This window comes from Rhinolophus hipposideros, assembly GCF_964194185.1.
Source record: "Rhinolophus hipposideros genome assembly, chromosome: 2".
Classification (NCBI taxonomy): Eukaryota; Metazoa; Chordata; class Mammalia; order Chiroptera; family Rhinolophidae; genus Rhinolophus; species Rhinolophus hipposideros.
The window spans coordinates 106257942-106275519 of record NC_138048.1 but is presented as its reverse complement, the minus strand read 5'-3'; the positions used below and the strand labels follow the sequence as shown (position 1 = coordinate 106275519).

The window sequence follows — 17578 nt, the reverse complement described above, 5'->3', positions numbered from 1 at the left end:
AATACAAATAATTTCAACACAGGGCACAAAACCCAGGATTACAATTTATTATTCTGCTGTGCCAAAACCAGCAGTTCCTTGAGCTGTGTGCTGTGTTCTCTCGTGGTTCTACATGGTATCAGTTAGTATGTGTCTCTGGGTAGTCTTCGAAGTCTCTGGATATCTCTCTCCTCACCATCAGTTCCTTTTCTGATGGTCTTTTATTTCCCCAGTTACAACCCCAAGCTTCTAAACTCTCTACAAATCAGGGTCAAGTTAAATGAACTTGGCCAAATCGTGGCTGCAGGAAGATAAGAAACATGTCTTATGTTTCCCTCCGAGTACCTAGCAGATATCAGGCAGCAGGGCGACAGTTCAAAAAATATTTTTAAATTATTTAGTGGAATATATACTCCTAATGCTGTGTCTGGCGTATATAGTAGGTGCTTAATAAATGTTATTGAATGAATATATCATTGTTGTGACAATGACAAGCTGGCCTATTGGTTAAAATATTATAATTGTTAGAAATTATTCGTAAAACGTGAGAGGGCACTTAAGTGCATTTCGTCTTCCAGTCTAACTCTAAATACAGCGATTATTTTCTGTTCTTGCTCTTACTCAAAAGAATCTCTTCCTCCGATAAGGGAATGTGGACAGCTCACACATGAGGCAGGCATCAGAATCTAGTTTGGGACTTTTAATAATACCTTAATTTTGAATTTTTCACACCGTTTGTGTAATTGTTTTGTTTTGTTTCAATTTGGGATGGCTATTCCCATCCTAAAAAACAAAACAAAGCAAACAAACAAAACTCTCTATTCCTCTGAGAAATAGCTGGAAAGTTCAACAGCTTCTTTTCGTCTTGGTCAAGGTAGCTTTCAATACTTTGATTACAGTATCTAGCCTTGGTTTCGGGTCACATCTTAAGACAGTTTCTAACATTCTTGGGTTACTTCTACTTCTTTATTCATGATGTTTACCCTGTGTATTTAAGAGATGCCATTGCACAAAGCTCCTTAAATCAATTTAAAGCTTCAAGTATGCAACCTAATACAGGCTGGCCCGCTAGCAGCGGGGGAGTGTGGGGCCCTTTAGAGCTCTGTTCTCACACTCTGGGGCTCTGGACTTAAGTGTATGCATGTCAGCCATTCTGTGATGAAAGCAGTTGACCTTTTCCAGCTAGAAATGGCCACTGCCTTCTGCCAACTTGTTGGTCCTCTGAAAAACCAGTTATATGAAGCAGTTCTTGGATTTTAATTTCAGGATCCAGTATTCCCCTCCCTCACGCTCTCCTGAGTGTGTGTGTTTAATTGAAGAGAAGAGTTAGAGAGTGAGAGGCAGGGCCCTTACCTGGAGGATGTGTGACCTCTGCTCAGGTTGCACCCTCTAACTATGGTTGCCCTTCTCCTTCTCAGTTTTCACTGTGGTCATGCTGCTTTCCTCTGTGTGGTTCTCATGTTGGTTCTTGGATCAAAATTAGACTCCAGACATCTGGACTGCCAAATAAGCCCCTCCCCAACCTCGCTCTACCTGCATCTCTCTTGCCAGCTGAGGACTTGAGCTCTGCTCCTGGCAGGTAAACTGGCTCCCACATCATGACCCAAGGTGTCACACTTCACTCCTCTTAAACAAGCATTTTCCCTCCTTCCCTTTCTCCTCTGAGTCGGGCACCTGGGGCTCCACGCCCCGGGCTTGCGTCTTCCTCTTCTGTTTTGCACATCACTAAAATTCAAGATTTTTTATTAGTTTCCGGTGTACAAAACAATGTAATAGCTAGACATTTACACCCCTCACAAAGTGATAACCACACCTCCCCCAACCTACTGCCCCTCTGACATGGTATATACGTAGCTGTTACAATTCCACTGTTACAAGACACTCCACATCCCATGACTATATATATTTATTAAAATTATAGCTGACATTCAGTGTTATTCAGCTTCAGACATGGTACATTTATACAATGGAGTATTACTCTGTCATAAAGAAGAATGAAATCTTACCATTTGCAATGGTATGGATGGATCTCAAATTCAGTTTTGAGATTTCTAGCATGATGTTATTCCGAGAGCTGTGGAAAGAGTTTCCCTTCAAGTGCAAGCATCTTTAGTGCCTACACATGTGCACATGTGCATGCACAAACACACTCACACACGTGCACACATACACATGTACATGCACACGCGTGCACACGCACGCACACATGTACCATAGCCATGTACACACATGTAAACATGCACACATTCACACCATCCCTGTGCGTGCACACACATACACACGTGTAAGCACATTCACGCACACACCATGACCATGCACACACATACACATGTGTACGCACATGCACCCTGCCTGTGCACACACATGCACACGCATACACGTGTGTACACACATGCACCGAGCTTGTGCACACATATACATGTGTTCACATATTCACACAGACACACACCATGCCCGTACCCATATGTGTACATGCACATGTACACACATATGTAAACACATTCACACATGTCTCATGCCCATGCACACACACACACATGTGCACATGCACACACATATGCACACATGCACTTCACTGTCGTCCTGGCCACCACTGTCATAGAGATGGCCCTGCTTCTTCCCTCCCAGCCTCTCCACTTCCTTTTCTTCCTTCAGCACATATTTGCTGAGCTCCCACTCAATAACTGACCCTGGTTTAGGAGCTGGCGATACAATGGTAGACAAGACCTCAAAGAAGGTAAAAGGGGTCCAACATATGGTGATGGAAGGAAAACTGACTCTGGGTGGTGAACACACAATGTGACCTATAAATGATGGGTTACAGAATTGTACACTTGAAACCTATGTAATTTTACTAACCAATGTCACCCCAATAAATTTAATTTAAAAAAAGACCCCACTTTGAAGGAGCTTATGTCCCTGGGGAAGACAGACACTAATCAAGTAAATTAATGATATAGTTTCAGATCATGGCAAGTGCTGGGAAGGACAGAAATTCAGGGAAGGGGTTAGAGTCCAGCAGGTGGTGTTTTGGAGAGGATGGTCAGGGAAGGCTTCCGGGAGGCAGTGAGACATGAGCTGAGACATGCACTGAGACCTAAATGATGGATGGGGCAGAGCGAGCCAGGCAGAGATCCGAAGGAGACAGTGGTCCAGAGAGAGGAGAGAAGATAAAGGCTGGGAGGCAGGACTCAGCCTGGGAGCTAGAGTTCCCTCTGAGCTGCCAAACAGACAAACTTTCAAATACTCCCCAAGTTTAAGTTTGGAAGGACCCCGGGGCCATCAGCAACACCTCCACATACTGCTCTGCAGTCCCATTCAGGTGGACTTGGACATTCAACTGTGCTCTTCCTAGATCCCTGCTAGAAAACCAAACCTCTCTGATGTGCCTTTGCAATTTCATCTACTGAGGGACCTCCTGGAATTTTAGCTTGCTGTCCCTCAGACACAAAGTGATGGTAGGACTTGTTCTGAAGGGTCCCAAGCTTGGAACTCTAAGCCCACTTGCCTTTTGCACTCACGTGCTCCCAATCCTGCCTCTGGTTACAAGTACCTGAGCCTGCTGACCTTTCCAAGCTCTGTCAAGGACTGTTACAGCTGTTGCTGTCTGTGTGTGTCCTCTAGTTCCGAGGGTGTGATCTGTTCTGACTGCCCTTTCTCTGACTTCAGAGCCCCTTAGCTCCCTATTCCTCTTGGGCATCTTATTGAGGTTCAACTCTGGTTGTTGGGGAGCCCACAAAACATGGATCGTGAGGAGAAGGCCAGTGCCTGACAGACCTGTGACGGAAAGGCAGGAGGGCTCCCTGTGTCCTGCTGAGTGAGCAGAAGGAAGCTTCTAGATTCCAGCGCTGCAGGTGACAGCGAAGGCCCTCACCACAGTGACAGCATCTCCTGAAAGGCCCTGTTAAAACACAAATGTGTTACATTCATGTATGAACCCATATTTATTGAATATCTTCTCTATAAAAAGTACTGTGCCAGGTGTCATCCACAGACTTGAAAGTGTGAATATATGAAACTACCACTTCCCACAGTCTCCTTAGTTGATCAGAGTAGCATGTAGTATCACAGGCAGCAGACAGAGAGTGGAACACCCAAGACAGATACATGAGGAGGTCAGAGAAAAATCCAGCTTATGGGAGACAGCTCCTACCCTCCTACACACACACACACACACACATACACACACACACACACACTCACATACACTCACACAGACACACATATACACTCACTCAAACACATACATACATTTACTCAAACACACATGCCCTCACACGCTAATACACACACAGACTACACACAGCCCAGTGAGACGTCACGATGCATCAGGAGAAACCTGACGGTCCTGGGAACACACAAATAGGTCAGAAGACGTCAGCAAAGACCATCGTCTTCCAGTGTTGTCCTATGTGGATACAGCTGCCGCCAAGTTCTAACGCATGCTTTTTCCCAAACTGGGAAGCAACAAGCCATAAATCCAAGTGATGGAGTCAACCCTGTCACATTGAAATCCCTCGTGTGGCTCCCCACTGCTTTCAGGACAAAGTCCTCCGAGGTTCTGAGAAGCCAGGCCCATCCTCCTCACCGGTCATAACCCCTGCTCTCCAGGCTCCAACTGCCTGACCTCCTAAACTCCACAGACAGCTCTCTCCTGTGCCTGGAATGCCATCATTTCCAGGCTACCTCAGTCCTGAGGGATGACTCAAGCTGCACAGGGCTGTTGAGGAGGGTCTGCCAACCCCATGGCTGAGCAGGCACAAGCTTCCAGCCAGGGTTCCTCCCCGGTGGCCATGGTATGTGGGTCCCATTGGTCTCATGTGGGAGCTGTCTTTGAACCTCATGGGCCCTTTCCCAGTGGGGGCTTCAAAGTCCCTGCTAACGAGTTCCAAGCTTGCCTAAAAGTTGGGGCAGATTTTCCAATGGTGCCTTTTGTTCAAAACCACTTTAGTTCAGCAGCCACAAACTCAAAGCCACACTTCATAGGTCAGTGTAGCTTTTAGACTTCACCAGTGAGTAGGACGATGGCCATATCGATGAGCTCTTAAAAATGCATGAAGCCTCTTAAGTACAAGCCCAGGATGGGAATAGAAGCCGGGTCCGTGGACCTCTGATATCAATCTCACATTATTTATTTAGGGTTTTTCCTGGTTGCCATTTGGGAATGAGGATTCATTTACCAAGAGAGGTTGGTTTACAAGTTTTCATTACCATCCTGCACCATTAATTTTAAACTAAAATAGTGTTAGGTCTTACCTGCCTCTGGTATAGGCGGACTGCATGCTTCCCTTGTAACTAGCTCTGTGGTGCTGTATTGTCATGGCAAGTCTGGTCTGTGTGGCTTTTATTGAAATTGTCAGAACTCAAGCACTCTGTGCTGCTTACTTTTGCATTAATATCCAGCTTCATCGAAGCCTAGATATCAAACCTTGTTAGAAATTGATGAAAGATCCTTTATCTGTGGCCCAGGGGAGATGTAAGCCCCAGGGGATTCTGAGTCACTTTCATTCCAAACAAATTTCTTGTGGAAGCCTATGCATGTTTCAGAGTTGCGGACTAATAAAGAATTGCATAGGCGGGGGAAGGACGCTGTCTCAATGTGCCTGGGAATTCTAGGCACTCCAAAATGCATTCATTTGTCCCATACTTATCTCCAAAGTCCTAATACAGATGTGCTTAACCAGTTTTCACAGGTGAGAGAGTTCAGAGCAGGAGAAATCTTTCAGGCTTACAGGTACCCTTAGAAAGTGTGGTGCCCCCTTCATAAGAGCTAAAACTGGAAGGGGTCATAGAACCACTTAGAAGCAGAGGCAGGAGTTCGGCACAAAGCTTAGAACTCTCTAAGTCGAACTTTTCCCATTGTTCTAAGCTCCTCAACTCCCATCAGGTCAAGTTGGAGAAGGACCTCCTGGCCACTGTTGCCTGGGGCCCTCCCCTCACTTTCTGCCATGAAGACCTGAGGCCATAACTTCTTGTGGGCTAGTTGAGGCTGAGGAGTATGAGTCCTTATTCTGATGGAATTCAATGCTCTTCAAGTGAAATAAGTATCCACTTGGAGTTATGAACTTTGGCCATGTCACTAGCATTTCCCCATGGCAGCGTCCTACTTTGTGGTGGGGATGTCCCATGCATTAAAGCCTATCCACAGCATCCCTGGGCTCTGTCCAATAGGAGCCAGTAGCCAGCCTCCCAACTGTGACAACCCAAAGCTTCTTCCTTCAGTCATAGCCACATGCCCCTGGGGGGCAAATCCCCCTCGGCTGAGGACCACTGCTCCCAATGTGACGTTTTCCCCAGGTGTGTGCATGGTGAACGGCAGGAGCTGTTGTCTGAGAATAGAATCGTGGAATGTATATCCATTACAGATTTTCAGCATCGATCCATTCTTGTTGTTTCAGTATTGATTTTGCCATTCTTCTTCCAAGGCTAAAAGGCATTCAAACTTTGTGTGTGAGTCTGAATACATTGAGCAAGTTCGGGAAGCTTTGCTTTCCTGATGGGGAGGGAGAGTCTCCTGGTTTTCGATGAAAGCGAGGCGAGTTTAATATAGCAGCTCTCACAGAGTCGGCTGGCCATGGCCTGGAGGCCCCTTAGCGGGAGTGGCAAGCTTGGAGCACACACCTGTGATGGCTGTGGGACCGCCAGGGCGGCTGTGCTGGTTCAGGGCTGGAGGCGAGGGGTTGTTATGGCAGCGGTGAGCAAAGCGGATAGGGACAGAGGGAGAAATCGATGCTGACTTATTTAGTCTGAACTTTTGGAAATATTAGTGGCACCAAAGTTCCCCAGAGGGCAGTGACAGGAGGATGAGAAATGGACCATTATGTCAAATAATAAAGCGTAACTTGGAAATAATGGCGAAATTGCCCCTCATTTCTCAACGCGTGAGTCAAAGCAACACGCGGTCTCCAGGCGGCAGGGTGAGGGGTGCAGCTTGTGGTCTGGGAGGGCTGCAGGCTGATGAGGCAAGGTAACACGGAGGCCCCCGGGAGGGTGCGCCGCACTGTCGGGAGAGGGGACAGAGCCCTCTCGTCAATGTCATTTGTCGCCTACATCTGTTCTCACAGTGCCGCCTCTCGGTGTCTCTCCACTCTTCTTTGCCATGTCCCAGTACTCAGTTCACTGGTTTCCTTTTCTATTCACCTTTTTCTGCTTGTGGCTCTTTGTCTCTTGTTTTTGTTTCGCCCTGGTTCTGTGTCTCCATGGTTCTTCCGTGTGTATATGTGTGTAATGTGTGTGTGTGGCCCCATGTCTGTGATCCGATTCCGTCTTTGTCTCTTTCCCTGTCTCTGCCCCCCGCCCCGGTCTTTCCCTCTCTTCGCATTTTCTCTCTCTCCCCACCACTCCGTCTCTGTCTCTATCTCGCCCTCTCCCTCCATCCCTGCTCTCTTCCCTCTTGCTCACCCTGCCCCCTCCATCTCAGCCCATCTGACCGCAGCCTGGTCCAGCATCTCAGCCCCTGCCCTCGGGTGTTCAGAGTGCTTTCTTCCCAGCCTCCTTCCCCCCTTAGCCTCGCTCCTGTCTCTGACACATGGGACATCAGTGTCCTCCGGGTCACAACACAATGGGGTGACGGTTGATGATGCACAAATGCTCGGTTCAAAGCCCAGAGGGGACTCCTTGGCCCGCTGTCTCCATGTTTGTATTCACGCTGAGTTTGGGAAGGCTGCTAACTAGGTTTAGCTAATCAGGAAGCTGCTAGAAACGCAGGCGGTTAGGTAAGCAGGGTGAAAGGAAGCCGTGGGAGGGTGTGTTGGGGTCCCCAGAGCCTTTCCCTCCAGCTTTCTGAATGTGAGCCGGGTCCTCCTGCCCAGCTCTGCCCTCTTCTCCATGTCTCATCTTCCCCTCAGTGTGCTGTGTTCCCCTCTGATTTTCCTTCCACTGTCTCTTTCCATCACACACACACACACACCACAGACACACATATTCACACACATGCATGTGTGTGTGCACATACACATACACATATTCACATGCATGCACACACAGACATATATACACCCATGAACATGCACACATAGATAGACACACACAAATTCACACAGAGACATACATAAACACATACATGCACACACGTGCACACACACATACGCATGCACACACACATGTACACATGTACGCATGCACACATACATGCACACACACACACGCACACACACACACATTTCTGATGCCATGTTGCTGTACAGCACTATGCGCTCTCAGTTTGACCCCTTTTCTGGGCCTTTTATTTCATGGATGGATGTTTCAGCACAAGGGAAACAACACTAGAAAAACAGAGAGACAAAGCAGAGAGGAAAGCAAGGGGAAAGAAGTTAAATCACAGACAATGTATGTCCTTGCTGAAAATAGGCATGACCTCCACTGTCCCTGGTGTCACTGGAGAGAGCCCTCAGGTCGGGCTTTGGCTCCACCCATGTGTGTGGATATCAGGGGACGTGTGCCCCTGACAGAGGTGACTCCGGAGTTCACAGCAAAAGATCTGAACTCCTGGGTCACTGCTACTTCGAAACTCATGGAAGAACTCGAGAGGATCCTGGGTGATTGGCTCCGGGCCACGGTGCTCCGGGAAGAGGTGCGTGTGGGTCAGACAGATTCCTTCCGAGAGGCCTCTGCTCCCTCCTGGAGGAGACTCCAGGAGCACCACTTCCAACCTAGTCCTGGGGGCCAGCTGGACAGCCGTCTGCCTCCCCAGGGAGCAGGAAAGCTAGGGGAGGGACTCTCGCTTGGCCTTGGTAGAAAAGGAAGGATGGGTGACACGTTAGCCCACTGAGGGGCTCCTGTGAGCTCAGAATACACGTTGGAGACCCTATAAAACACAAGCATGTTGGCTGCTGTCATTAGTTATTAAAGAGACATCCCTCTTTGATGGACACAGAGACATCTCCCTGCAGTAGAATTATTCAGAGATGCTTCGCGTGAAGTCCCCAGCTCATCCCAACCAAGAAGAAAGAGCATCTGTATTTGTGTACTGTGGCTCCTGTAACAAATGACCACAAACTGGATGGCCTAAAACAACACAAATATATTCTCTCACAGATCTGGAGGCCAGAAGCCTGAAATCAAAGGTGTCAGCAGGGCTGTGCCCCCTCCAGGAACTCTACAAAAGAATCCTTCCTGCCTCTTCTGGCTTCTGGTGGCCCCAGGCGTCCCTTGCCTTGTGGCTGCATTCCTCCAGCCTCTGCCTCCATCTTCACGTGACTTTCTCCCCTCTTCTCTGTCTCAGATCTCTTGCTGCCTGTCCCTTACAAAGACACATATCTTTGGATTTACGGCCCACCTTAAATCTAGATGATCTCATCTCAAGATCCCTACCTTAATTAGGTCTGCAAAACTCTCCAAATAAGGTCACATTACGCATTCTGAGGATTAGGACGTGGACATATCTTTTGGGTGAATACTAATCAACCCACTAAAGACAGAAACCAAAGTATGAAAACGAGTTCCTCGTTAATTTCCCTGGCAGATATCCAGCCCCGAACTTCAGCCAACCCTGAGAAGGAAGACATCTGACAGCACATTTTCACATCCATTATCTAATTAAATCATCCCGTAACCCTCGGTGGTAGATTCTTGTATCAGTCCCATTTTATGAATGAGGAAACTGAGAACACATTTGTGCCAGTCAGATTAAATGCAGGCAAAGTCACCTAGACCTTCACTCTTTTTTCTTTTTCAGACCTCTACTCTTAATCTCCACCGTTAGAATCATTTAATTTTTCCCATGTGAAACAGGCAGATGAAGAGCAGGGAGGTTAAGAAAAGCAGGGGTGCCAATATCCAGATTGTCACCACCGTTCTCTACTCCACTTCTCTCTCTCTCTCTGGAGTGATGTGGGGGTTACCTTGGTATCTGTAGGTGTCTGAAGAACATAGGAGGTGGACAGATGGTTAGAGAACGCGTTTTCCCGAGTGGTCCTTGGACTAACTAGCACATGGGGTGGGATTTTAATGGACGCAGGTGTCTTTAATAAACCTAGCTCACTACCGATTCCTCTGGTGCTTTCTTCTGTGTAAGTGCATGAATTATTAAGAGAACTCATTTGCAGCATTCACACTGTTGAAAGGGCTATGTTGGGTGCTGATCAGAAAACACAGACTGTTGAAAGAGCTAATTAGAGCATCACACAACTTAATAATGCTTTGCCTGCAAGACTGGCTCACTCAGAGATATTGGATGTTCAGAAATACTGGGCAGACATGCAGTGAGCAAACACAAGTAGCTGTTGTTTATGAAGAAGTGGTATTCAGGATTTCCAGTTCTCACAGTCTTTTTCAGCTGCCCTAACCCTCTTGATGACTAGGTCTACAGTGGGAACCCCTACAGAGAGGGGGCAGACATCATGGGCTTTGTGCCTTATTTCCCACACATTTGTTCCGTGTAATCTGGGACCTGAGCATTGCTCAGGGACCAAGACGTGATTGCTTTTAAGGGGTTTAATAAGCCCTGTTCATTCATTGGGGAGCTGCTGGGACAGAAACTCATTCCCAAATCTGTGACAACACATTAGAAAAATGTCAAGTGTTCAAGGTTTAGTTGGGTCTCAGAAACAGCATGAGACATTCTTGACCTACATTTTTAAATAACCCTGGAGGGAAGTGAATTCCACATTTTGTCAAGTATTTGGAAAAAAAAAAGTGATAAAAAGTAGTCATGTAAATAAATGAAAGAGCAAATTAATATAATCTGCTTATTAGGCTTTTAGTAATAAAACATAATCACTTTAAAAATTGGATATGTAAAAATCCACAAATTTCAAAATTCGGTAAATTAGAGTCTGTTGATTCATATATAAAGTGTTCTTCACACTATAAAATATTTTTCCAGTTTAATTTTTAATGGCAGCTGTAAATGCTTTCATGTTTGTCTGCAAATAATTAACCTTCAATAGAGAAAATGAAAAATATGTTCAGCACCATAAATGAAGATAAATAATTTTCAATGTCATCATAAAAGGCATTCCGGGCATGAGGATTCGTTTTTAAAAATTAAATACTTCCATTTTTTAGGAACAAGGCTAATGCGCATCACAAGATATTCCTGGACCTCAGCATTAGACTCTATACTGCCAGGCTTCATGCCACCATTTTTGCTAAGCCCAAACCCAGATACGTCAAGCGACTCAAAGCCTTCTCACAAAAATGCCAAATTAGGCAACTTCTTTCCTAAGAGTGTTATGGCCAATTTATTGTCAAGGTTTTTATTATGATTGGGCTTTCCTTAGATCCAGTTCACCGTGTGACGCCAACTTTGAATTAGAGTAGCTTTGATTTCAAAGAGCCAAATCCAAAGTCACTGGGCCATTTTAGTGGACTACGTGCTCCAGCTCTTAATGGAATTATGGAATTACTCACCATCACTTGGTGGGATAAAGACGTCCTTAAAAAACCCAGGGGAAAATGCTAAGTGGATCTTTGCATCATAAATACCAAGTGACATAACAATGTGACGCAAGGACATGGAAACCAACTTGGTAAATTGCCGAAACCTAAGGTCATGGTTCCTCTTATCCTGGGGGGGAAAATCCTTAGAAAAGGAATAGCATTTTGAAAATTCATATGCTCATTTCAGTTGTATAAAATGTGTTTTTCAGTGGCTGTCTTTGTTGTGTTTCTAGTTCTCTTAATACCCCTGAGTAGTCTTTTTCTCCCCTTTCACCGGTTATTCCGGTTACACCGGTTATTTAGTGAGAAAACTTACATTTTTGAAGGTTCTGGGGTTTAAGTCACTGTCTGAATGCACACAGCTTCTGTTACTGTATTACTTTATGTCAACTAGCTGATGGCAGCCTTGCTTGGGACAGGTGTTTCCTCAATCCTCCCCACCCTGTGCTAAGAGCCCAGAGGGGCTGGCTGAAGAAGCCATGATTGACAAAAAGGAAAGCAGGAACTACTGTACAAGTTGAGCGATGAGTTTCGTCTGAGATCTATTCAGATAACAATGCCCACTGGGTAGATCCTCTTAGGTATCCTTCAACCACATCAAGCTCAGCATGTCTGAAACCAAACCCATTATCTTTTCCCACCAAAATATGATCTTCTAGACATCTTTTCACATGAATGGTTCCACTACCCACCGAGTGTCCTGTATTTGAAACCTGGGAGGGAGGCATCTCTGACCCCTTCTTCCCTTTCACCAGTCCCACCTATCATCAATTCTGAAGCCATCGTCCTTGGGCGCCCTTCCTATCTCAGTTTCACTGCCTCTTGCTTCCCACTGCTGCCCTCTGAGCTCAGGCCATCGTCATGCCCTCTCACCTACCCATCCTCCTACTGGTCTCCTGGTCTCAGGACTGCACGTCCCCAGCCCATTCTCTAACCAGAGATGCCCGCCTGTTATGCCATAAAGGAGTAACAGACGAGCCAAAATGATGAGCTCCTCAGCCCCCAAGATGACCAGGAAGAGCCCCCTGCGTTCATCCCAGCATGCTGCACAGACACCCCTTGTCTGCGTGTGTATTGAAGTGAGATAGGTGGGAAGCACCAAGCTACAGATTGAGCGTCGTCTGGTCCCAAACTGCCAGAGGTCAGAGCTAGGTTTAGTCCAGCACAAACCTGCCTGGGGAATGTTGGTTGCAATGTATGTCTAATGCATTGCGGGGAGGGGGGCCCATGAGACGTATGAAAGACTTGAACCAGGGTCATGACGAGGGGAATGAGAAAGACTGAAGAGCTATTTTTCAAGTAGAATTAACCTGGAGAGGAAGGTGTGAATGGGGGCTCTGATTCCAAGCACTAATATCTGCCAGGTGGGGGGGGCAATATTAAACAAGATTGGGTCCACAGGAGAAAGTTGCATTGGGGGGCCATGTTGGGAGTGGGGCTGGCCATCATGAACTGGGTTTGTAGACTGTAGCATTTAAAATTCAGTGTGGACATTCATGTGAAAATGTCTAGCAAAGTATCTGAAATTCAATTCTAGGGCCCAGGAGAGGGCCAGATGGAAAGGATGGATGTGAGAGCTCTTCAGAAAGAGATGATGCGAGCAGCTGAGCCCTCAAAGAGAAGGGGCTGAGCACAGGCCACCGGGAAAAGCCTGTGTTAGAGGACGGGTGGAGGGCAAGGGTCCAGTAAAGGACAGTGACAAGTGGCTGCCAGAGCTGTAGGAAGAGACTGGGAGAGCGAAGTGCCATGGAAACTGAGCGTTCCAGAAACAAAATGCTCAATGGCATCGTGTTATAGATGGTACAAGTTGGATGAGAACCCAGAAAACACAGAGTGTGGAGACGAGAGGTCATAGTTGACCTTCAAAAGAACGACTTCCACAGCTGATGGTGATGGCAGCTGTGCCACTTCAGATTTTCCAAACAGCAGACACCAGGATGGATTAGATACGCAAGAGATTTATTGGGGAGATTTCTCGTGGAGAGTAAAGAAGCAGGGAGCAGGTAGGGAGAATCCACAGACCAAAACGCAGATCCGACCCCTGTGAGAGGAGGAAGAGGAAGGTTAGGGCAGGAAGAACGTCCAACCTCCATGCACTGATGGAGGCTGCAGGCAGGACGATGGGGAGTGCCCAGCTGGGAGGACAGGTACCCTGGGCGTCCACGGAGTGCAGCTGGAGACCCCAGCTGATGTCTCCCCACGGTGGGTTCTCTCGAAGGAGACCCAAGGGTGCCTTCCCGTGGCCCCACAGAAGCGAAAGTGAGGGGTCTCAAGAAGGAAGTAGGAACACGAATACTCTGGTGTAAGCTTCTCTTTCCTCTACACACAGCACTCACTGAGACAGAAGACTCCAGAGTCTGGCAGGTAGGCAGAGCCTGGTAAGGCGCCATATGCTCTGGGATTTCCAGCAAAAGCATTAGAGAAGCCAGTGACTTCAGCGTCACACAGTTTTGGGGGATTGCCAAGACTAGATCCAGTGCTCATTGGTCTTTCCTTGTGGCCCCTGCCTCCTTCCTCAAGCCCAGGGCTGTCCTGAGCACTTCCACCCCACCTAGGGTCCCTTCTAGCACGTTTTACACCTGCTATGTGCTGTCACCTTTGATGGAGGTTTTTCTTTCCGTTGTGGGGTTTGGCAGAATCTTTTACCTCTAGTTCTCCAGTTAAAGCATGACATTGAGGAGCCTAAGTTACTGAGCCGTATAGAAGCCCCCTCTTCCTGGGCCCCATGGGAGAAGTGTGAGGGCGAATCCACCCGCCTTTGCAGGGAGGGGTTTGGAACATCACATCCAGGTGCAGTGACAGTCCCTGCTCTGAGCCCCAAATAGCCTGTCCTGCTCACAGGGCCACTCAGCACCCGTTCGCCACATAAAGAAACCAACTCACTGCTCTGTGTTTCTTTGCAGGTGACCTCATACATTTGCCTCCATACCTTAGAATGGACTTCTTATTAAACCGAAGTGGCCCAGGCACCAGCAGGGACCTGAGTTTAGGGCAAGCGTGCTTGGAGCCTCAGAAAAGCCGGACCCTGAAGCGCCCCACGGTCCTCGAGCCCATCCCCATGGAGGCGTCCTCCTCCACAGTGTCCAACAGAGAGGGGCAGCAGTGGCAGCAGGGGGCCGTGGCCACATTACCTCAGCGAGAAGGGGCAGAGCTGGGACAGGCAGCTAAAATGAGCAGCTCCCAAGAGTCGCTGCTGGACTCCCGGGGCCATCTGAAGGGAAACAATCCGTACGCAAAATCGTACACCCTGGTATAACAAACAGCATGACTGGACAGCGGTTGTAAATACAATTTAAAAAAATTCAATCAAAGCTACCTTTTTTTTACGGAATTCCAATATTTATAATTAAAGAAAATTGCCAAAATATATTTAAAAAGAGAGAGAGAAAATACTGAAAGCACAGACAGTGCAAAGACTCTCCTGCTGTTTTTTCTGTCTGAGTGTCAGCTCCATCTGCCTGGGCATCTGATTTTTTGGGAAAGAAGTCCAGTTTTATGATCTTCACAGGCTATTGCATTTTTACTGATTTTCTACACAGTGCATGGGGGACTAATTACACCTTCTGACTGGAAGTTCTATCACACAAGACTCAAGTAAGAAAACAGGAAGAAACATGACCCTCTTTGTGAATTTAAAAGGAACGCTGATTTGGGGCAATGGGGAAACTAGTCATGTTTGCACACTTTTCTTTCCCATTAGAAACTCGGTCCTCAGTCTGACCTTCTTCTGTTGTTAATTAGGACAAGTGCCATCAGTGAAGGGGTGGGGGGAATCAATTTGGTTTTCTTTTTTGTTTATTTTTTAATTTAATGAGACACTCTTTGCATTTTGTCTAAGCGAAATAAAGAAGTAAAGGTTGTCTGCCTTTATTTCAATGTCTACTTCTCTCGTCTCCTACTGATTGCTGGGTTCTCCTTCCCACTGATGCTGGCATTTGCAAACACCAGGGCTGAGCCCAGAACCCAATGTGATAACCAGAGAGGATACCCACACTCTGAACTCCCTGGGAATGGCTGGGAAGAGCCCAGAAGGTGCCCCTGGCCTCAGTCGCGAGGGGCTGGCCAGGTATTCGAAGCCATCCCGTGCTCTGCTCCTTGCCTCCAGAACAGCACCTGGCCCTCTAGCTGCACCGGAGGTCGGCACACTATGGCCTGCAGGCCAAATCCAGCTCACTGCTGTGTTTAGAAATCAAGTTTCTTTGGAACAAAGCCACGTGCCTCATTCCCATTTTGTCTGTGGCTGTTTCATGCCCCAGTGGCAACCTTGAGTAGTTACAGCAGCAATGGTATGGCCTGCAAAGCCGAAAAGTTTTACCATTTAGCCCGCTGCAGAAAATGTTTTCCAACCCGTCTCGATTCTCACGTGCAGCACCAACTGGAGAAAGGAAGGGAGGACCAGGAAGCCTCCAAACATCCTGCCCTCCGGGACCAGTCCTGTTGTGCTGTGACTGGTATCTAAATGTGCAGTAGACCCTTCGTCTGTCTCCTTCAATCCACTCCTATGTACCCAGAGGAAACCAGTCAATGGCACATAACGTTCCTCTGAAATCAACTTTTTATTTTCCTTCCTCTCAGTTTAAATTATTTACCTTGGGGCCCATCCTCAAAGAGAAGTTACTCTTAAACAGTATGAACTGCATTCTTCATTTATGACCCTTACATAGTGTGCTTTAGAAAGGGTATATAACCCTCCTGCAGCACCCACACCCCATTCCAAACTCTCTTCCCTCAAAGGGAAAGACAACTAGGTCTCCATGTCAGAGGTTTGGCACTGAACAGAAAACATGATCTACACAGTTGCCCAGGTAACAGACTGCACAAATTCCTTCATCTCCCTTAATATTCTCTATAGGCTCCTCATTAAGCCACCAGCATAGAGTGGTGCCAGTTATTACCATCTGGGCACATGTTCAGACGTTTCTTTGCTTTCTCCCTCCTTCCCTCCTTCATTCCCTCCCTTTCTACCCTGTTTTCCCCAAAATAAGACGTAGCTGGACAATCAGCTCTAATGCATCTTTTGGAGCAAAAATTAATATAAGACCTGGTATATATTATATGTTATATTATATATTATGTAAGACCCTGTGTTATGTTATGTTATGTTGTTATGTTATGTTATACTATATATTATAGTAAAATAAGACCCAGTCTTATATTAATTTTTGCTCCAAAAGACGCATTAGAGCTGATTGTCCAGCTAGGTCTTATTTTCAGGGAAACACCCTCCTTCCCTCCTTCCTTCCCTCTTTTCCATTCTCTCTGGTTTCCATTTATTGTCCTGCAGGCCCATATGCCTCCATTAAATGCAGTGACACTGAGTGGCTGCATTAGTCCCAGGACCATGTCAAGAGCACCCATGGTGCTATCATTAGGTGACTCCATGGATGTGAGATGTGCTTTTTTTTTCTGGCTATGGTTTCAGAATTTAATACATGTTAACAGCTGATTGTTTGCACCCTCGAAGACTGCTTTCTTTATGCAAAGGAAATGAAATGCTACTTTCTGGGGGAAAAAATTAAAGCTCTATTTTTCTTCAATCTAAAACTTCTCTATTCCCCAAACTTAGAAGTTTACCTTTTTTTTTTTTTTTTTGTCTCTCAAGCTGTGCAAAAATAAAAAATTCTACATCATGTCTGCCTCTGGAATGGATTGCTTTCAAGAATCCTGCTTTGAAAATGCTCATTAAAATGGATTCAACATGTAAGCCCTGTATCAAACAGTCCACCTCCCTACCTCTCAGGTAGGGGCCTAGGATTTATGTCTACAAAGAAGTCTGTATCTGTAGATTAAAGGGGCACTGTATATTTAAAAGGCCATATTGAGAATAATAATAATTAATTTTCCTCTGGACCTCTGCCTGTCTCTAATCTCATTTATAATATCTTTGAGCGGTCATCTTATTAGCATAAGGTCTGCAGCCAGATGGCCATATCTTAGAGTGGTGAAACAGAAAAATTCGTCATCCTCTGCCAATGACAGTAGGTCAATGGACAATAGCTATTGGGTCAATAGACTGGGTTTCCTCCAAGGCATCTGCTTGGCTGGCAATGTGAAAAATGCCCACCTTCCTGAAGTTGGCAAGGTCTTCTCTTAATGCATAGTCAGCTGCCAGCTCATAGAGCTGTGGGAACTCTAGTGGTTCATTCAGTTCACATGTCTACCTGCCCACTTCCTTGTATCCATGTCTGCCAGGACCACCTTGGAAGAGAGTGGAGAA

The 17578-nt window shown here is 46.6% G+C and overlaps 1 protein-coding gene across 2 annotated transcripts in view; it reads left to right on the top strand.

Annotated features, from left to right (window-relative positions):
* The window catches only part of DSCAM (DS cell adhesion molecule), a 656085-nt gene extending 639156 nt beyond the window's left edge, over positions 1-16929 (top strand). For both annotated transcript variants that reach the window (XM_081078404.1, XM_081078403.1), the window contains one exon: positions 14265-16929. In XM_081078404.1, coding sequence (XP_080934530.1) covers positions 14265-14617 — 353 coding nt within the window. In that variant the 3' untranslated portion in view covers positions 14618-16929. The remainder of the gene's footprint in view (positions 1-14264) is intronic.
* Positions 16930-17578: the final 649 nt, after the last annotated feature.